The sequence below is a fragment of the Marmota flaviventris genome, chromosome 1 (genome assembly GCF_047511675.1).
Source record: "Marmota flaviventris isolate mMarFla1 chromosome 1, mMarFla1.hap1, whole genome shotgun sequence".
Taxonomy (NCBI): domain Eukaryota; kingdom Metazoa; phylum Chordata; class Mammalia; order Rodentia; family Sciuridae; genus Marmota; species Marmota flaviventris.
In genome coordinates, this window is record NC_092498.1 from 201588289 (window position 1) to 201610171 (window position 21883).

General features: G+C 45.4%; 1 protein-coding gene across 3 annotated transcripts; it reads right to left on the bottom strand.

Annotated features, from left to right (window-relative positions):
* Positions 1–2143: 2143 nt before the first annotated feature.
* On the bottom strand, positions 2144–21518 carry Znf445 (zinc finger protein 445). 3 transcript variants are annotated; one of them, XM_071600372.1, is made up of 7 exons: positions 21110–21518; positions 12956–13111; positions 10917–11085; positions 10473–10576; positions 10070–10196; positions 9354–9464; positions 2144–8655 (listed from the first exon to the last, which is right to left on the bottom strand). In XM_071600372.1, exons 1-7 carry the CDS (start codon positions 21389–21391, stop codon positions 6464–6466), a joined length of 3141 nt encoding a protein of 1046 aa, XP_071456473.1. In that variant the 5' UTR covers positions 21392–21518; the 3' UTR covers positions 2144–6463. The 3 variants fall into 3 exon arrangements, with proteins under 3 accessions (XP_071456473.1, XP_027788118.1, XP_071456477.1); XM_027932317.2 differs by having other exon boundaries at positions 12956–13517; positions 21110–21197; XM_071600376.1 differs by having other exon boundaries at positions 12956–13499; positions 21110–21193.
* Positions 21519–21883: the final 365 nt, after the last annotated feature.

Below are 21883 nucleotides of genomic sequence, written 5' to 3' on the forward strand. Positions count from 1 at the left end.
AGGCCAGTGCTCCACCACCGAGCTGCATCCCCAGCCCTCATGAGGCTTTATCAGCAACAGTCACTTTATTTCACATGGAAGGCATCATGTTCTTCCTTCCCACAAATAAATTGAGCTTTAAATTTCTCATGGCTTTAGAATAGTCTCCACTACAGTCAGTTTGCTCTCCATTTTTTCCTGCCTGGCTTCCTCTTTTTTTTTCCTTCTTTTGAAAACTTGACTTACTCAACAGAGTTCAGTTGTAAGATAAGACCCTGTCTCAAAAATAAAATAAAAAGGCCTGGGAATATAGTTCAGTGGTAGAACATCCATGGGGTCAACTCCCAGTACTAGAGAGAGAGAAAGATATATTCTCACTCACCACCAAATACAGTAAGTTTAAGAGTTAGGGTTATGGAAATTCTGTTGAAGAAAGTCTCAGAGAACTGTTTCCAGAATCCCTGTTAGGGCATTCCTGAGCCTTCCCTACTGTCCTTCTCTAGGCAGGAATTACATGATAAAGACACTCATTTTTTCCAATTTCCCTAAGCATTTGGGTATCTTCCTCTACTGTACCAAGAAAGTTCTGACATTTCAACTTATTTAGTGTAGGATAGGTTTGGATCTGAATTTCAATCAACCAATATACAGAGCTATTCTCAGTTTCTCAGAAATAATGAACCCAAGTCTCTGCCTAATAGGTCCAAGTCAATAAATTTGGCCTGATCTGATTTCATACTCCTTGTACCATGATTACACTCTTCACATCCATTCCTACATATACCCAAGGTTTCTCTCAGTAAAAACCAGCAAAATCATGCAGATTGGGGGAGCATATTGTTATGTCCCCAGTTACACTGGCTCTTCACCCTTTGAAGCCTACTGCAACATAAGTCTGGTTGTAGGTTTAAAAGCAAAAAAAGGTAGTGGAAGAAGGCCCTGAGGGGTCAGCCATGTTTTGGAAGGCACATACCTCATTACATGTTCTTCATGAAGAAAGGGGCTAATCAACATTTGCAGTTCAGTCTCATGGTGACCTTCCCTAGACTCCAGTGACAGTGGCTGGTACCCCGCCCCAGAAGCAGGTCCAGCCACCAGGGGATCCCCCTCCTGAGCTCTGACACTACCATCGCCTACACAGCAGCATTCTCTCCACATGGTTCCACTTTAGCTCCACAGGCCTCTCTGCCAACCTCCAACCATTCTAAGCACTTGTTTCTTCCTGCTTTGGTGGTCTGCCCCTACAAAGGTGGGATTCAAACACTGCCATCCCCCAAATTGGCTCAGATGTTGAGATCAATGACACTGCACACATGGGATCATGAAAAACTTGACCATTCATAACTGAGGCTTTCTGGGCAGAAGCAGGGCAGGCACCTTTCTCTTGGGGGTAGAGAGTGGCTCTGGTTATTGTAGTCACAGGATAGGTCTCAGTGAACTGCCAAAACCCAGGTTTGCATGGTTTGACACTCTGGCATTGAGGGGACGTGCTTGGCCTCTCAGCCTGCGCCAATGTGGGGCAACATGAGAGGAGTGCTTAAAAATTGTCAGCAGCCACACATCATAGATGGGGGCAGACTCTGCCTCCACGACACTGTGGCATTCTTTTTGCCTCTTTATTTTAAAATACCTAGTCAACAATTCTTAAGTTCTCTTTAAGTAATTGGCATGGTTTCTGACTCCTGAGTAGAACCTGACAGAAAATCCTGCCATTCTTATTAGAGTTAGCATTAATTTCAAAGGTGCAGGAGTTGGCATGTGAACATTTACTCTTTCCCTTGTTTCTTTAATAGAGTAGAATGGCTGACAAAGCTGACAATTCCATCCCCAGGGTCCCATTCCTCATCAGAACCATGAGTCGACAGCTTCTGGCTTCACTTCCTATTTTCCAGCAATGAGTTATTAAAGAAAATGGAACGTACGATTTCCCATAGACTGTTTGTCTTAGAGACCATGTATCAATACACACAGAACACCCTCATTTTTCAAATCTGTTGCATGGTATTTCCCCAGAGGCACAATTGTTTAACCATCCGTCACTGCCATTTGCATTGCTTTCAACTTTGGGAGGTGAGGTCTCTGAAGCCATAAGATTAAGTGACTTACTTACTCTAGTAACATCAAGAAAAGAAAGAGCTGATTTCTACACCATCACAACAGAACCCATGCTTTAAAATGTTTTATTTTGACATATTTTAACTAACAGTTAAAAAGAAGCCACCGCGTTATCCCGTTAAATCTTAGCATCCTGATGCATCTGCATCAGTTTTTAGAAAGAACACACAAGTGAAGTCCCCAAGTGCTCTCCTTGATTCCATCAGCATCTCCTGCCCTGGAAAGGCAGGGCAGTGACATGCATCCAACATTACAATTCATGATTTTACACTCTTATTTCATGTCATTTGAATCCACAGAAAAGTGGATTGTGCAAAATAATACTATTACATATCAAGAATGTTTACATGCCAGACAACATTTTAAGCATTTTACATGCATTATTTCATTAATTGCCCCCCATCCCAATCATTCTGTGAGGTTGGCACTACTATCCACATCACAGAAAAACACAAACCAATAAAAGTGTGTGCCCATGAACACACAGTATGTGTGACTTTACACAAATGGTACACAGTACATAGCTTCTGCAATTCTTAGCGTTTTGTGTACATGTATGTATGGTACAGGGGATTGTACCCAGGGGCGATCTGCCACTGAGTATATCCCCGGCCCTTTTTAGGTTCTGAGACAGGGTCTTGCTAAGTTGTCCAGGCTTGGCCTTGAACTTGCGATCTTCCTGCCTCAGCCTCCCAAGTAGCTGGGATTACAGACGTGCACCATCACGCCCAGCTTCAGCCTGGTTTTTATCTGGGTTGAAAGATATAATTAATTGTCTTTTATATTCACTTTCTAAAGTACCAAAAAGCAACCCATTTGTTTACCTGTTCTTCTGTTGATGGCATGCAGGGTTCTGCCAATCCTCCCTCCTAAATAGCTCTGCAACGAAGAGCATAACATTCCTTTCTTCACACGGTACTCTTCTTGGATATATCCAGGAGGGCCACTGCTGTATAGTACAGTACTCACCACTTTACAAGACTCTGTAAATCATCTGGAACCATAGTTGTCACCAAAAGCAATATGAACTTCAGTTGTCCCACACACTTGTTCATATTTTGGCTTTCAATTTGTAATATTTTATATTTCTTGTGCTTTCTTCTTTGCACACACTTGTCTGTCTCAAAGTCTCTGTCATTGAGGGTGAGGCTAACCACCAAACAGTGGCCAAAGGAACTTCTGGCACCCACTCTTCTCTGTGATGGACCCAGCCCATCTGGTTTTCTCCAACCCCAGCTTTAGTTCTTCATGAGGGTAGAGAAGATGGGCTAGGCTGGAGGAAGCCTGAATGCTGTCCAAGCCAGGCTGTGGCTGAAACCATCAAAAACTGTCAGCTGGAGTCCTGTGGCTCAGAACCATCCACAGCTGGGCTCCTTATCAAGTGCAGATGTGCACCTGAGCAGTGGCTTCCTGTCAACACTTCACTCAAGGGCCACTTCAAAAGACTGCTCCCCTGAGTTGGCTGAACCTGTCAGCTCTAGATTCCTTCAGAGGGCCAATTTTGTGGAAAAGTTCCTCTGTGTGGTAAACAAATAAGCATCCAACCCTGTCCTCCAGAGTACTTGGCTAGGCTGCAGTGACAGACTGGAAACCAGATGACACCCAACAGAGCAAGACTTGAGCTGCAAGAGTGGCGGGGCCGGGGAGCAGGGATGAGGGCCCCAAAAGCTGAAGACATGAACCAGCATACAAAATGTGGCACTCTGGGTAAAGGGAGATACACAAAGCCAGGGAGATCAGGGTGTGCAGGGAGGGGCACTAGTTAAATCCAACACTGATTATCAAAATGTTTAGTAGTTAGTTCCAAGGAGTCAGGATTTTATTAATATTTCTATAATAATTGTATATTGAAGAACTAAGAAAATCTGCAAGTCCAGGCTACTGAACACACTGCACCAATACAATCCCCAAACAGTAACAGCATACTTCATTATAGAAGGATTCCCATTAATTTTTTACTTCATCACTTGTATGTTTTAGATTTTAGTCAGAATGTTTAAAAATAAGTACATCTCATTCTATAAAAACAGCAGTGGAAACACCTATTGGAATAAGAACTCCAGGTGATACAGAAAAAAACGGGTCTTCCCATGGTTGTACCACCAAGTGACATTTGAGTTGAACCTCTGTGAGGGCTCTAGTTCCAGATTTCGATCACCTATCCAGAGCCTCAGCAATCCAAGCCAGGCCCAGGAAGCAACCCACGCAAGCCAAGTACCACAAGGGTCACAGGGAAACTGACACTGAGGTGCACTTGCCTGCCCAAGATCATCCTGCCAGCAGAAGGTACATGAAGCCTGGCATCTGGAACCCAGATCTGATGATTCTAAGGCCCTTCCCATGTACTAGCCCCTGCCCAGCCACATCTAGCGCCAGTCTTAGCACCCCATCTGTGTCAGAGGGGGAACACTTGATTTCAGGCCGTGGGCAATTGCTGTTGTAGAGGGCCAAGATGGCAACACCAAGTTCCCACCAGAAAACTGAGTGATGCCCTACCTGCCTGTACCCACACACTACCACACAATTTTATTCTTCATTTTCTCCTGGCGACGGCAATCCAGAAGATAGGAAGACTCAGTACTCTAACAAAAAGACATGTACCAGGCTGGTTTCTTCTCATTATGAGAAATGGCCTGCCCAGTCTGTGCCCCAACTCACAGCAGTAAAAGGAGACGTCACTGCATAATTGAGACATTTTATCCTCACATTTGTAATCTGAGTTCTTCAATAATTCAAAGAAATTACTTAAATACACTTCAGAAATGTCACTCCTTCACATTTGTGTCATTTAGATGATTCTTGCTTATTGCTTCAACATCAGCGGGTGGGCAAGTTAGGGGGTGCTTCCCCCATCATGCCCCTTTGCCTCCTGAGGGCAACAAGTGCATGCCCAGTTACTCTTGTGTTGTGCCTGATACCAGCAAGGAGCGCACACACAGGGGGCTGTGGAGATGACAACTACCATGCACAGAGGCCGGAGATACAAGCACAGGAGCTTAAGCTTTCATGTGTGCTCAGGACTCAGGTCTTAACAGAAGTCAGAAAAGTAAAAAGTCCCATCCTGGGAACTGTTAGCAGAAACAACTGCATAAAAACCTTTCAGCTACACTTTACTGAGTCCTCGGGTGTGTGGTTAACACTTGCAGAATGCAATTCACATTCAGACCACACTCCACTCCAAACTACCCAAAGGCGATCCACCTCCCTGAGGCGGCCCCAGCCCGCAATGACCTGTGAAGCCCACACAGCCTGACCTATCACTCCTCTGGACACTCGCCCTCTCTCCCAGCTGGCTCATTCTACTCTGCTCCTGGGGCCTCCCTGCTATCCTCTGAGGACATGGGTCAAGATCCTACCACCTCTGCCGGGAACTCTATCTAGAGATCCACCTGGCTTGCTCCCTGCCTCCTTCGGGAACTCGGATTTCCCTTTCTCTTTTGAGGCCCTCCCTGACCAACCTGTTTCAAATCACAGCCCTCCCTCCTCCCAATCTAGCATTTACTTTCACTCTTCTCTGATTTACTTTGTCCTTAACACACACCATCATCCAGGATGCTACATATGTCATTTGTTTATCATCTGTAAAGATCCAAGACAGTAGGATTTTTATCTGTTCCAATCACTGCTGGGTGACTTTTGTCTGTTCTGTCACTGCCTGGCATTAGGGAGGTGCTCAGGACATTTCTGCTGAACTGACGGACCGGCTGCTGCTTGCATAGACCTGTGGGGTGGAGATGGTGATGAGGCACTGGCAGAGCTCCCTTATCCAAGCAATTGAGCCTGCCACCCTGCTCTCATCTACCTGCTGCTGAGACAAATCTAGGCCCTAGTGGATATCCAGAAACCCAGCTATGAAGCTGAAGTCCCAGCCTGAATTCAGGAGGCAGCTCAGGAGACCAGGTGTTCTCGACGCTGTTGCTTTTAAAGTCAACAGAATAGGCACAGTCACGGGCCAAACCTAAGAAAAGACTGAGGATCCAACTGGCTCCTTCCAGCAGCACAAAGCCCCCCAGGTCACAGCCATGTTGTCCAACCCCAAAAGGCAATGGTGTATCTAGAGTTGTCAAAGGAGATGTGGCTTGGGGAGCCTCAGGCTATTGTGAAAAAGATGGTTAGTAGGGGCCTAGGCCTCCAGAAAGGCCCCAAAGAACATGGTGATGCCATTCCCTATAGTATCACTTCCCAGCAGGGATGCTGGGGACTCTCTGAGCTTTGAAATCTTCAGGATTCCCTGCCAGTAGCTTCCAAAATAGATAGGGCTGGGCCCTTTGTGAAGGTTTCCCCCTCAATGCCTATAATCAGGGGTGCTCTAGCAGGGTAGTCAGGAACCACTCCCCACCCCACTGTCATTGACAGCCCCAAGCTAATCTCAAATATGGTTTTTCATATGCCGAGCCAAATTTGAAGACCACCTGAAGGTCTTCCCACACACTCTGCATTTGAAGGGCCTCTCCCGGGTATGAAACCTCTTATGGCTAACAAGGTGTGAACTCTTGTTAAACGTTTTCCCACATATGCTACACTTGTGGCACTTCTTCTCAGTGGGCACACTGTGGAGTCCAGTGAGTGTGACACTCTGGTCACAAGGCTCCTTACCATCCTTAAAGGGCTTCTCTTCCCTTGGTTCTAATTCTTGTACATTCAGCCCCACGTCCTGATAGGAAGACAAACCCGGTTGGCTGCATTCAGACTGTGGCGCCGCGGTGTGTTTTCTCTGATGGACAGAAAGGGTGTGCTTCCCGATGAAATCCTTCCCACACCACTCACATTTAAAAGGTCTCTCTGTGGTGTGGACCCTCTGATGATTAACAAGACGATAATTCCTATCGTAAGATTTCCCACACAAATTGCATTTATAGCGCTTCTCTCCACTGTGGATTCCCTTGTGATCTAAAAGACTTCTTTTACGTGTAAAGCTCTTTCCACATTCTTGACACCAGAAAGGCTTCTGACCAGGGAGGACTTTGGGCTGCAGATCAGGAAGGACTTTGGGCTGCAGATCAGGGGTCTTTTTACTTTTAGGACTCTCATACTTCTGGTGCAAAGAGTGCTGCCTCTGGTGTCGGTAGAGATTGGAGCTCCATCTGAAGGCTTTTCCACACTCCCTGCACTTATAAGGCTTCTCTCTGGTGTGAATTCGTTGATGGATGAGAAGGAATGAGTGATTGCGGAAGTCTTTGCCACACTGACCACATTTGTAGGGCTCCTCTGTAGTGTGGCTACTCTGAGGAGTTTGGAGCACTGTGTCCTGACTAACAGATGGCCCTGCCTCAGGCTTTCTTTTAATGGCATGTTGCTTCTTATGAACAATGAAGGCTGACCTATAGGTGAATCCTTTTGCACATTCACTGCATTGATATGGTTTCTCGCCTGTGTGAATTCTTTGGTGCTCACTGAGAGTTTTCTTTTGAGTAAAAGTTTTCCCACACTGCTGACATGAAAAAGTTTTCTCCATGGTGGGGGCAACAGTAGTCAGTGGGAGCGGACTACAATTTTGTTTGAAGTCTTCTCGATGTTTCTCTTGTTCACAGAACTCTTCCTCCTGGTGTAACCTCACATGACGAGTGAAGTTTGACCTCCACCGAAAGGTTTTCCTACATTTGGTACATTTATAAGGTTTCTCCTGCGTGTGAATCCTTTGATGTTCAAGCACATAGGACTTACAGTGAAAGGATTTCCTACACTGGCTGCAATCAAAGGGTTTCTCCCCACGCTGGTCTCTGAAATGGTGACCAAGTCCTGAGTTGTAGGTGAGAGCTTCTTCATACTGATTGAATTCAAATTTCTGCTTAGTGTGGGTTTCCTGGTGCAGACGGTAGGCTGACACACGTTGGAAAGCTTTCTCACATAAATTGCATTTGTAAGGTTTTACTCCAGTATGGATTTTCTCATGTCGCACACAGTTCGAGCTCCACCTAAATGGTTTCTCACACACCCTACATTTAAATGGCTTCTCTTGAGTGTGAAGTCTCTGATGATACGCAAGATGGGAGCTGCGATTGAAGGTCCTCTCACAGTAATGGCATCTGTACAATGGACCTACCAGGTAAAGGCTCTGTTCATGCTGATGATGAGCACTGAGGCTGAAGCCCTTTCCACCTGTGTCCTTCTCGCTCCCTTTCAGGCCAGTATGAATTCTCTGATGGAGGCTAAACCCCCCAATAGTGTGTCTGAGTCCCTTCCCATATTTCTTGTAGTCATAATGGTGTGAACCTTTTCTGAAGTGTCTGCCACAGCCATGTTTAAGGGATCGCTTTCTCTTGGAAACTCTCAAATATGTAACATGTTTTAGGTCAAAACTATTACTTCTTCCCAGTACTTCGAATTCTTTTCCCACTTTATGACTGAGATCAATCTCTTCCTTCTTATTTTTCACTTGTGTGGGGCTTTCACAGTACTTCTTTCCACAGGGCCTGCTCTTCTGTTCAAAAGATATTCTGAGTCCTATTCCTTCAGAAGCACTAGTCACAGGGCAGCCTGATGGCACAGTGAAAGTTTCTTCATCTTCCAATGGAGCCTGTTTTAAGATGAGCTTGTTTGTCTCAATCTGGAGCTTACCTCCTGACAAAAATTAAGAACGAGAGAATGTACTCTTTTCCCATACTTGGAAAGCAATAAGGGCCCATGTAATGCCATGATGTGGGTGGTGAGGCTCTTGCCCGACTGCCAGTACTTTTACAAAATAGTCAGGAATAAGGCAAAACATGGAAGAGTACCCCAGATAACAGGGAAGGGAGGAGGAGAAGCAAGATGAGCATAGCAGATACAGACATGCAGAAATCCTATCCAGCAGGAAAAGAACAAGGGTTGAGAAAAGAGTATTAAACAGCAAGAAAGGGGAGAAGAATCATGGGACTAGTACAGGGGCACTGTAGAAAGATACCTAAAAGCTAAGAGGTAGGTTCTGGTTGAAAGGACTAGAGAGATCAAACCTGTCAAAGAATAATCAAAGGAACAGCCCCAGCAAGTCAGGAGGCTGAGTGGAAAAGGGAAGAACAGTAAGTCCTTCGATGGGCAAGAACTGTTATGGGCAAGAACTGTTAGAAAGAGGGCCACTGGGGGAAGGGTCAAGGCTAGAAACAAATGGCTTATCATAGGCCATCCAGGAAGAAAAAGGCCTAGGGGCCCATCACCCCTTAATGACACTTAAAGATATTCCTTCTAGCAAACAATGATCACTAGTCCCTAGTGAGGTACTTGACCTTAAGAGAGAGCAGCAGATGCAAGAGGGAAGGGTCTAGTAGATTCTGTGAACTTACCTCTAAGGGAAGCACCTGGATCCCTTTTAGGCTTAGCTGCCTGGATATTCAGGCCCCACGGCTCTCTTGCTTCCAACCAGGAGATCAGAGCAGGTTTAGAGAACGGGCCCACTGCAGAAAAGGAGGGAAAGGGTGGAAAGGTGGATGGATCACTCAGAACTATTCTCTAAGACCCTCTCAGTCTGAGGTCCTGAGGGAGAAGGGAAGGCCAGGAAGGCAGGTGGAGGAAGTGAGGGCAGGAGAACTAGAAAGCCATTTCTGATAGCCATGAGCAAAGGACTGCTAAGATTCTCCTGAGGTGGGAACCACACAATTACTCAACTGGTTAATCAGTCAACAGTTTTGTTTTGTTTTTTTATTTTTTAGTTGTAGGTGGACACAATACCTTTATTTTTATGTGGTGCTGAGGATTGAACTCAGTGCTTCATGTGTGCTAGGTGAGCGCTATACCACTGAGCCTCAACCCCAGCCCCAACAGTTTTTGAATACCTAAATAGACTAGGTACTTGAAACATCTTCAATCTTTATAATCACCCAGCATGATAGGCATTATTATCCCATTTTTCAAAAGAGGATAATGAGGTGATAGATTAAGTTGACCTAGTTAGTAGTTACAGGATCTAAACCCAGGTCAGGTCCCTTTCTATGCACAACAACAAAAACCAAGAAGACAAAAGTAAAGGTTGATAGAAGCATGGGGAATGTCGGTGACTTACCCAGAGAAGCCATGTTCCCATAATTCTCCAGCATCACATCCCTGTAGAGATTCCTCTGAGCTGAGTCCAGCCATCCCCACTCATCCAGGGAGAAGGTCACCTCCACATCCTTGAAAGTCATAGCCTCCTGAAAATAACACTGTGCTCTAGAGCTGGTCCACAGCTCTCAGCTTTCAGGAGGGGCTGGAGGAATGGGGTTGGCTGGGAGTAACCCCAGGATAGATCTGCAAAGGTGAAAGACCATCACCCAGCAGAAGAGCTCTGGGCTCAAGGGGGATAATTGGGTCTCTAGGACATGGGTTCCTGGACATGAGGTCACTGGACAGAGAAACCCAGGAGGAGGGGAGGTGCACTTCACCATTAGGCAGCAATGCTGAGACATAAGGAAGGGCAGAGGACTCACCTGGGGCTCAGCCGTCAGGGACCTAGTGGCCCTTACCCCATCTCCTGGGCTTCCTGGGATCCCTTCGCTCTGGGAAATGGCATGCACCTGGGCAGCAGGAGGAGCTGAGGGAGAAGAAAGAGCCATGAGAGAGCTGTCCAGCTCTGGCCACCCACTGAGAAACCCATTCTTCCCACTCTTAGAGGGCTCCTGGACCCAGAAGCAGGTACTGACTGTTGTTAAAACACCCAAACGATGTGACCTCAGTGTCTCACAGGGACTGGGAAAGGGGCAGGGGATGTGTGCTGGGAAGAGGAGCTAGTGAGACACAGAGGAGTTTGAGAGAACACAGAGGTAAGGGACAGAAAGAGCCCTTGTGAGAAGACAAACGGTGACAAAACAACACTATGGGAAATTTGGGGGACATGGCTTGAGACTGGGGTCTTAGAGCTAGGCAGAGAGTACCGGATTGCTCGGCCAGGAAGTCATGCACTCCTATTGCATAGGGAAGCTCCAGGTGGTCTCCCAAAGCAGAGCCGCTCCTGAGAGGTGAAGCAGGGGGCCATGTCTGTGCAGACTGCAGGGGTCCTGTACCCATCCAATGCACATCTGGGCTCTGGGCAGGGCCTGGATCCTAGCAAGAAGATGATGTTGTGAGAGGAACCCCCCATGGGAATCAGAAATCAAACTCAGGAAAGAGGCCACATGGCCAGTCTCTAAAGGGCACAGGGAAAAGGATGAGCAAATCAAACTCTATTACCTCCAGTCAGAGAAAAACCCAGGTAGGCTCCTCCCACCCTTTGGCCTTAGTCCAAGGACACACTTGGCCATCAGTAATAGCACTACTGACAGTCCTCAGATGCCACAATGACACCTCCAGCTACCTCTCAGCCCCTAACTTGCCTAGAATTGAGAAATTGGAGAGAAAAAATTAGTCCCTGAAAAGTACATGGATAATGGTTCTGGGCAAACATGCAGCCAAGCAATATCTTCCTTCAAGCACTGTCCTAGGACTGAAATGCAAAGTGACTTCATCAAGCTAGCTCAGATTATTTAAATCTAAATGAAACAGTAACACCCGAGAGAGGCGATGCTAACTAGAGGGTCAGCCAGAGAGCCATGGAAGAAAAAGTTTCTAAGGAAAGAGATCCTTGCCCTGGTACTTCGAATAGCTTTGGTCTCTGAGGCAAGGCTGTCCTTGATGCAGAAATGAGCTATGCCAATGAACTTCGGGGCTCTATGCCAATGAACTTCGAGTTTTCCTGACCCTGTGGTGAAGATATTCTTTAGAGTGATATGGACAAATATTAGCCTGAGGCCAATGAACATCTGATAGAGAAAAAGGCTGCAGAGGATGAATTGTTTATTATTTCCTGTTTCTCTCAAACCATAATAAAGGGAGAAAAATGGAATAATAAGAATAAAGGAGCAAAGCCAAATCAGTTTAAAGATAGACAAACTTTCCCAGGCCCTGTTTTTTCATGCTATGGTAATTATTTAATGGGCCACAGGATGATTCTGCAGTTTCATATACATCTTAAAGTATTTCTGTTCATTTTTCATATTTGGCGGGTATCTCCCAGCCAAATTTCTAGCTAGTTTTCAACTAGCTAGTAAGGCTCTTTCTGCTCATATGGCAATGTTTCCATGGATTTAAAAACCTAACTTCTAGCCCTAAGTGAACTAAATACAACCAAGCCATAATTTTGTGACTGCTGTGTAACTTATTTCATTTTATACAATATTATTAGGTTCTTCTGAACATCTCCTTGTTTTGATAAAATGATAAAAATAATAAATCTCTTTACTGGCTTCCTGTGTGCAGCAGAAGGAGCAGGAAAGATCTGCTGGGTGATGTACCTCCGCTCTACCGCCCCGCCAGGCCTAGGACAGCCAGCTCTCTCCCAGCACCAAGGCCAGGGCCAGACACATAACAGGCACTCAAATATTTACTCAAAAAATTTTCATAATCAGATCGTTTCTGCATTTTCTTCTCAATAAACTGAGACTCTGAAAGGTACAATAACATGGCCAAGGACACTGAGGCTGTAGAATTTTGGAATAAAATTTAAGACCCGAGGGCTTCCAATTTCCCAGCTCAGGGCTGCCCCCCATCACTTGTGTCCACCCGCCTACCACCACTCAGATCCTCAGACACTCCCTGAGGAGGAAGCAACTTGATATGTGTAGACTGCTCTTTCTCGTAGTCTCCCATTCAGAAGCCAAGAGTCCTGATCCTAAGGTCCCTCTCCTGCCTTACCTCTTTATAGGTCTGGGGTCAGACTCAAGACAAATTAGATAACGTGTACAGATGGACTTTATATACTTTAAGCCATTGTGCACAAAAACTGTGATGGCTCAGGATCCATTCCTCAGCTGCTCAGGGGCCACCACAATGAGAAGAGAAGGCCTCCCCTGAACTGCTCAAGCTAACTTCAGAGGGCCACCTCCACCCCTAGACAGGCAGGTAGAGTTCACCAGGTACCACACATTTGTTCACTCACCCTCTGTGGTGTCCCATCAAGGTCCTTCTGTAGCTCCTCCAGCAAAGCCACAGCCTCCTCACCACTCTCAGGGTGATGGAGCTGCACCCAGGTCCGGAGCTCCCCAGGCAGGATGCTCAGGAACTGCTCCAGCACCAGCAGCTCCAGGATCTGAGGCTTGGAGAGAACATCAGGCCTCAGCCACCAGCGGCAGAGCTCCCGGAGCCGGCTCAGAGTTTCTAGGGGCCCAGAAGACTCATGGTAGCGAAGTTGCCTAAAGAGCTGGCGGAACAGCTCCTGGCCAGGACGGTTAAGTGTCTGAGGCCTGGCAGTCTGCACTGAAGTATAGCCTTCATCATCTTCTTCTTTCTTTACCATTTGAAGGCGCCCTCGCTCCCTTGAAGCCTGGGCCTGAGCTGGATGGACAGCATACCACCTGCCTGGAGGCATCACTGCTGTTCAGGATCGACCCAGCTAAGTGCACACAGAGTCTGCTACTGGGTCCTCAGGAGTATCTTCTGAGCATCAAAATACCCAATGTCATTTGCTGGGACATCAGAAGTCACTGAAATAACCAATGTTCCTGTTCAGAAGTGGACAGATAGGAAAATGATGTCCATCTCACATGATGCAGTTAGATGCTGTTGGTTGAGATCATCTTTGGATGTATGAGAAGAGGGCACACGTAATGCACAAATGTACTTGTATCAAGCATAGCAGGGCTAGATTGTCACTTACTGAGGTAAGCCAATAAAACATCCCAGAGTAAAGTAAAACACGTATACAGCTAAAATACAAAAATATCTGATGAAAAAATCAAAGAAGATGTAAATAAGCTGACAGACATACCATATTCAAGTATCAGAAGACCTGACCCTGTAAAGTTATCAATTCTTCCCAAGTTGATCTATAGGTTTAATGTAATAAATACCTTCAAAATTTCAGTAAGAATTTTTAAGGGTTATGAGGGATATGGCTTAGTAATAAAGTGCTTTTCTAGCATGCATGAGGCCCTGGATTCAATACCCAGCACTACAAAAAATAATAATATTTAAAATTTTAAATTTAAAAAATATGCAACAATTTACATGGGAAGGCAAAGGAATTAGAATAGGCCAAATAATTTGAAAGAATAAAGTGAAAGAAATCAGCCTGTATAATTTTAAGACTTATAGTCACAGTAATCCAGACTGTGTGATATTAGTAGGTAACAGATATTAGTAGGTAACAGAACAGATCAAGGAAACAGAACAGAAAAAACAGAAACAGACCCACAAAAATTTGATCAACTTGTTTTTTAAAACATCAAATAGGATTTTACTAATATTATATAAAGTATTTCAAAAACAAAATGCTGATTGGAAAATCCTTGATTTTATGGCCCATGATGATTAAGGCCAATCATTGAATGTATGAAAATCACTAATCCAGCTTTTCACTGATTTCCTGCATTTCCTTTCACATCTCCTCATAACAAAGGGTTAATCCAAGAGGTCAAGCTACTTTCAGGAGACAACAGAGCTTCGAAAGCAAAGAAAGTAAACCAAGCCAAATCCAGCTCCTCACTTATTAGCTGTATGACCACATAATCTTACCTTATTATATAATGACATTTAAATGAGAAGCTACCTAAGGCACAGTGTGGGCTCTCAGAGTGTTTGTCTGTTTCTTCACATCTAGGAAAGGAGCTTGTGCCCAGGGGCTTGTGCTTCAGATCACGTCACCATGTAGAGGAGTCCACCCCTGAGATGTGCCCAAATGACTTTCCATAAAAAAGCAAAAGCAATTCCAATAGGAAAGATAGTTTTCTCAACATATACTACTGGAGCAATCAGACAGCCATAGGCAAAATAACAAAAGTTGACCTTGATCTCATTCCCTGTACAAAAATCAATTCAAAATGGATCACAGGCTTAAATGTCAAACATTAAACTGTGCAACTTTGAGAGAGGGTAAAAAAAAACAACCAAAGGAGAAAACCTTCAGGATTCAGCAATATATTAAAAAGAATGATACACCACAAACAAGTGGAATGTATCCTAGCAAGGCTGATTAACATATCAGCAGAATAAAAAATAAAAATTACACATTCCCAATCAATCGCTGATATGTGGAAGCTAAACATATAAAAAGCACAATAAAGCAGGGGAGGGGAAGAAGAGTAGTTCAGGGGCTGGAGTTGTAGCTCAGAGGTAGAGCATTTGCCTGGTACGTGTGAGGCACTGGGTTCGATTCCCAGCACCACATATAAATAAGCAAATAAATAAAGGTCCATCAACAACTAAAAAAAATATTAAAAAAAAAGAAGAGTAGTTCAGTATATTAAACAAAGGGGAATAAAAGAAAGGTGGGGTAGGAATAGTAAAGACAGTATAATAAATCTAACATTTTTCCTATGCACACATATGAAAACAGATCTAAGTGAATCCCACCATGGTGCCCACTCCCAAGAATGACATCCTAATCAGAACAGGATCTATTCCATGCTTGTACATTTTTACCAAAATGGATTCTAATGTCAAGTATAACATGTATAAGAAGAATCCATTAAAAAAAAATACATGTTCCTGTCAACAGATGCAGAAAAAGTTTTAACAAAATCAAACATCCTGTCATGACAAAAGAACTTGATTAATAGAAACTGCTCAGTTTGCTAAAAAGCCATCTACAAAAACCCACAGCTAACTTCATACATGGTGAAAGCTGGATGTGGATGATGATTCCCCCTCAAAAGCATGAACAAGACAAGAATATTCACTCTCACCTCTTCTACAAAACACTGAATGGGAGGTTCTGGCCATGCCAGTTGAAGAAAGGATGGAAAAATAACTACTATGTCGCAGGCACTAAGGTCCCAGAAATTAATAAAACAGACAAAAAGCACTGCTTTGAGGAGCTTATTAAGGGAAGATAGATATGTAAGCAGCATGCCAGACAGTAATGGGGCTATGTAGTAAAATAAAACAAAGGAGACGTTTAGGACCTACAATGAAAAAATAAGGTCTTAAATTCAATCTTGCAGAAAGCAAAGGAATGCTCACAAGACCTCTTTTATATTGTTTCTAGGACAAAACATTGAAGATTACAAATTACAGTAAGTTATGCGTTACTGTACTGTACTATCTTTTTAGTCTCAAGCAACTGATATCATAGAATGTTTATTATGCATTAATATTTCTGGACACCAGAAGCCACAGAAAACTTACTGGTGGAACGGTTAGCAATTTTCATGCTTTTGTCAGCTTTCCTTTTAAGTGCATACTGGAGTTAATCTTCAAAACATTCCCATCTTTCAGCCTACCATAAGAAGGGATGGATTTATTTATGTAATTTTTTGCAGCCAAAGTTTATCTGCCTTTCTTTGGCATTACAAAAAAATACTAGAGCAGCCTAATTCTTCAGTCCCTAAATATGCTGACTACTGGCATCAGATCAATATTGGCATCAGATTCACCATTTTAGGCCGGGAGCCATTTTATCTAGAGGCTCCAAAGTTTCGATTCTGAGGCCATACTGCTTAACTTCCTGTAAGAACATGTATCTACTAAACGATTAACCCCACCACAGCTTATGATGCAACTCCTAAGCAACCTATGAAATTCCTCTTGCAACCTATAAAGCTGCTCTGTGAGTGCCGACCGTTGCTGCTCTCCTCGGAGGGACAGCCTTGTTGGTTTGCCTTGTGTTACCAACAATAAACCTCTTGTGTGAGATTCCAGTGTGTGACGTGGTCTTTGGACTTTGCGTGGACTCTGCAAGTGTCCTTCACTGGTGCAGTGACTTGGATTAGGCTCTCCCATCAACTTGCTCTCCCCTTGGGGGAGCTGAGCTGCTTTGGGATCCTATGCTTGGTCCTAGGCCGCCCTCATCACAAACTCACCTTCCATTTCACAGGCTGATTTGAGTTAAGTTCCCCTGCCTTCGGTCAACTCAGACGACCTGCCAGTCTCAGGAAGTGACAGCTGAACGTCCAGCACCCCAGGGTTCTGGGCACCCCAACCACGGCTTTCAGAGCTACGGTTGATCCCTACTGTCAGCCGAGTCCATAAGCTCAGAAGGCCTCAACCCTGGCAAAAGATCTCTCTCTTTCTGGGTCTCGGTTACTCTTTCAGCTCAAAAGCCCTGGTGCTAGGCACCATGAACCCCTACTGCCCTTAGCCCCAGCTACTGTCCTGAGGCAGTGACTGTTGTGTGTGAACTGATAAATTCAATCAATAAGAGTATAAGTTATAGGTTACAGATTAGTAAAAAAATATAGATTATAGATATAAGATTTTGATAAGTGAGATAAGACAATTATAAAGCAAGAACTGTCATAGACAGGCCTAAGACTCCATTTTCCTGCCTTCTATAAAACACTGTTACAAGAGCTGTTTCTGAGAAACTGAAATGAAAGCTGTTTTCTTATTTAAAAAAAAAAAATTGTCTTTCTGTACTTTGTACCCCACCCAATTGTACTTTACTCAGGATGCAGCAGTAGTCACAGTGAGCTACATCCTGGGTTTGAATGCTGTTAGGATGGCCTTAGGCCTGAGCCTAAGCAACTCCAGTTTGAAGCCAGCAGTTTCACCAGGCACACCCACAGAGCCCTCCAGTAAGGCCACAAACAAGTTACTTCCCCTCACCCAGATAAACAGAGTAAAGCCCCTGGCAGGCTGTCCTTACCTGATAAGAGGAAAAGGCTAGAGATCAGGGTGGAGACCACCAGACCAGATGTTTCTGACCCCAGGGTAAATGATGTCACTGAGAAATCCGGGGATAGCTGATAAGGATTGAAAGGGGGGTCAAAAGCCCTAAAATATAGTATAAATAATAGAGCAAATGAACAGGGATTCAGCCAGCTGAAATAAGGATGCACTCGAGCTGGAGAGCCGGATGAGGACCTGACATCCCATCACTTGTCATCATTCTGAGCTTCTGCGTGATCCTCACCGCTCTCAAACTCTACCGCCTCTTCTGGACCTTGGTGAGAGCAGCAACTTCTCCCTATGACCTTCTCCTCAACTGATCATCCACTCCACGCCAGGAAAAGCCTGCCTTGGATCTGGACCTGATACTATGTTTGAGTGAGTGTGCATCTGCTGGACATAAAGCCTAAAGCTTCAGACTTTTGAACTTAGCCTGCAGAGGGAATGTCTGTCACTAGCCTGTCATGATTAAGTGTGTTTTGCAGTGTTTAGAATTAATCTAGAATTGTTTGCTGTGAATTGATTCTGTCTATTGCAGTGCCTAGCATTAAGGATTGTCATTTTCTTGATTAAGAACCTACAGAGTGAAACTGTTTTAGGTAATTTGAGTGAATAAATCATTGAAAGGGGCAGAAGTGCATGGACATTCTTTATTTCTCCCCTCGAATGCATATGTCACAATTTTGCCCCCTCGCAACAAATGCCCTCGTGGGTCTACATGACTTTGAAATAGATTCTCACCCCGCAGACCCCCACCCAAATTCAGGCTGCAATAGCACCTGCTTGAACCCAGGGCTGTGGTCAACTGAATTGCAAAGCTAATGCTTTTTTTTTTTTTTAATTGCTTCTGTTTATCGCTTGCTTGCTTGCTGGAAAATTCCAGTTCTGCCTAGAGCCCACAGGTCCCACTTATTAATATTTTAATTTCTATGATTGGCTAGCTTACATTACATTACGATAAACAAGTCACTGAGTTGTGTTTTTTGTGTTTATATTCTCTTTGGATGGACCAGGAAGCTGCTGTCCTCCCACAGAGATTGAGTCTCTGTGGTGGGTGACAGACCCTGGCCAAGTAAATAAAGCTCTCTTTTGATCTGAAATTTGGATTTAGAGTGCTTTCTATGGCGTCTCCCCATAACAGTGACAACTCCCAGAGCAGTTAGCTCTTCCTCATTCAGTATAAAAGAACACAGAGGGATGCCTCTGTTTCTCCCTACCAACTCTCTCTTGCCATGGGGTGCAGCCAAGTCTGCCATCCCCTCGGACACCCCTTTGGGTTGCCTTTTAGCAAATTTAGATTCACTTCACCTTACCTCTGACTTAAGGTTCGAAAACTAATTCATCTCTGCAACTAAATTTGGCCCTTCTATACCTTAGACAATGATTTCAAACGGCCACTAAGGGCATTCTAGATTCCCAACATTTTGAGGGACATTGTTAACTTTTGTGAGCACTCAGGGAAATGAAAAGAGAGCCCCTATGTTCAGGCTTTCTCTTTCCTTTGTTCCGAACCATCCCTCTGCTCTTCCTATTCTCCAGCCCAGGTTCTGCTCACTCTTGAAACCCTCTCCTCGACCTCAGCGCCTTCCTGAAATCCCAGACTTCGGCCCCACTGACAAACCCCCTCACCACTGTTCTCCACCTTCTACTCAGAATCCTCTGGGACCTCCCTCACCTACTTTCAATCTACGCGTTACTCACTCTCACTCTCGCATGGACCCCTCTACCCAGCCCACACCTCTGCTTCCCCTTCATGAAGTAGCAGGGTCGGAGGGAGTTGTTCGGGTACCTGTCCCTTTTATTCCCTTAGTGACCTCTCTCAAATCGAAAGAAGGCTAATGTACCTCCAATCCTTCAGGGTACATTAGGGAATTCCAATACCTAACCCAGTCACACGATCTAACTTTCCATGACGATCATATGATCCTATCCAACACCCTCCTACCTGAGGAACACAGGTGAGTTTGGGAACAGGCCAGAAACTATGCCCACAAGGTTCATAATTCCTCCGTCTCCCAATTGGCACTGAGGCAGACCCTGATCGTGACCACAAATGGGATTACAATTCGATGAACGGATCACTAGTAGGAACCTATTTATTACCTGCCTCATGGCTGGACTAAGAAAATCGGCCCATAAGCCTATTAATTATGAGAAACTCCAAGAGATTATTCAGGATAAAAATGAAAACTCCTCAATGTTCTTGGACTGCCTTACAAAGGCCCTTTTACAGCACACCAATATAGCCCCTGAAACCCCAGATGGGAGACAACTACTAATGACCTACTTCTTCTCCCAGGGCTTCCCCAACATTAAGGCTAAATTCAAACACCTAGAGAGGGGACCCCTAACTCCTCAAGCAGAAGTTCTACTAGTGGCTTTTAAGGTGTATAATGGGAGAGATGAGAAGGCCCGTAAACAAAAATACCAGATGCTGGCCAAAGCCTTTCAACCTGCCCCAACCACGGGCATTTGGGCATCCCCGCTTCCTAGGAAGCAGCCAGGGGGACCCCTGGCTCCTGCTTCAAATGTGGTCAAACAGGTCATTGGGCCAGAGCATAAATGAATCCCCAGAAGCCTCCTAGTGCATGTCCCAAATGCCATCAGGAAGGATACTGGGCGGTTGACTGTCCTCAAACACCAAGAGGTACAAGGCCATCTGCTCTGATACCTTTCAAGCGGATCTTCTAGGTCTGGCAACAGATGACCAAAGAGGCCTGGATCCCCTCACCTGACTTCTCAGGAGCCCAGAGTAACCACTGTGGTAGCAGGTAGGCCCATCTCTTTCTTCTTAGACACTGGAGCCACATACTCAGTCCTAAAGGAGTTTTGGGGACCTACTTCTCTTTCTCGTTCCTCTATTGACAGGGTAGAAGGAACACAGACCAACCCTTACAAACCCCTTTGCTTCACTGTATATTCCACGGCATTACCCTTTCCCACTCCATCCTGGTGGTTCCCCGCTGCCCAGTTCAAGAAATCAAACAGATTCTACAGACTCCTACAGGATCTTCACCTCATCAATAGGACCATAATTCTCCATCCACCCAGCAGTTCTGAACCTGTATACCCTACTCTCCACCATTCCCTCACACACCATTCATTTTTTGGTTTTGGACTTAAAAGATGCCTTCTTCTCCATTCCCTTACACCCCCAATCCCAGGACATTTTTGTCTTCACCTCGACAGAACTAGACACTCAAATGCATTCAGCAAATTTAGAAATCATAATATTTAGGGAGTACTGTGAATGTACTTAATGCCCTACATAGTTTAAAGGGTAAGTTTGTAGATATTGCATATCCAATATTATGTGTACTTTATCGCATTTTTATCCTAATATTACGCACAAGTTTTTAGAAAGAACAGCATGACCTCATTTCATAATCAAAAGATGTGTGTGCGCGTGTATGAGTGTGCACACCTATATCAAGCAGCCAGAAAGCGAAGATTGCGACACTGCAGTTTCCACTTTCCCTCCACTTACCCAGTCTCCAGTGACCACGCCCTCGCGCATACTTGTGTGGGAGAGAACGCCTGAAGAAACACCACTCCGGATCCTCCGCACTCCAGGCCCGCCCCTGAGGCCCTGGTGAGCTTCCCAGGGGCTGGAAGGGATCGCGGCTCCGTCCTGCCCAGTCCGAGGACTGCCGCCCTCGGGGAGACACCTCCGCACCGCGACCCAGGGCCCACAGCCGCCACCGTCACAGTCACCACTAGAGCTCACCGTCTCGCCAGCGCCGACAAGCTGCCCCCGCCGCGCCCACATCTCCGCCGGGTGACGCACGCGCGTCGCCGCTTGGGCCACCGCGCCTCTCTAGGACGCCAGGAGGGCCAACGACTCGCCTCCTCCCGGCCCGAATACTGCGCTGTGGGTCCTGCGCGGTGGAGTTCCTGCCCCTAAGCGGCCACAGCAGGAATTGCTTCCGCCGCCCAGGTCCTTCAGGCCCCAGGGCTCTGTCAGCTTTGACTTGTTTTCCCACATTCCTCCCAGTACGTCTGCAGGACTTCCCTGTAGGCCTCTCTCCCCCGAGGGAAGAAAGGGAGGTGAGAGGTCGAAACAGGAACAATGACTAGATGACTGCTCATTCCTCCCTCCTTCCTGGTGTACTAAATGTAAAATAAGAATTAAAAATAAAGAAAGGGGGTTTGCAAACTCCTGTTGAAAGAGAACGAGAACGCTAGACCTCCTGTAGGCAGATAGGAATAAAGGCCCCAAAGGAAGGAAGGAAACCATGACATCCTGAGATACCTGGCCTGC

Excerpts from the sequence above, each read along its gene's own strand:
- Znf445 (XM_071600372.1), bottom strand. The coding sequence starts at position 21,391 with ATGTGGGCGCGGCGGGGGCAGCTTGTCGGCGCTGGCGAGACGGTGAGC. Across the intron at positions 11,086-12,955 it reads TTGATGGGACACCACAGAGG|GATCCAGGCCCTGCCCAGAG; the intron begins GTGAGTGAACAA and ends TCTTCTTGCTAG. Across the intron at positions 9,465-10,069 it reads TGGGAACATGGCTTCTCTGG|TGGGCCCGTTCTCTAAACCT; the intron begins GTAAGTCACCGA and ends CCTTTTCTGCAG.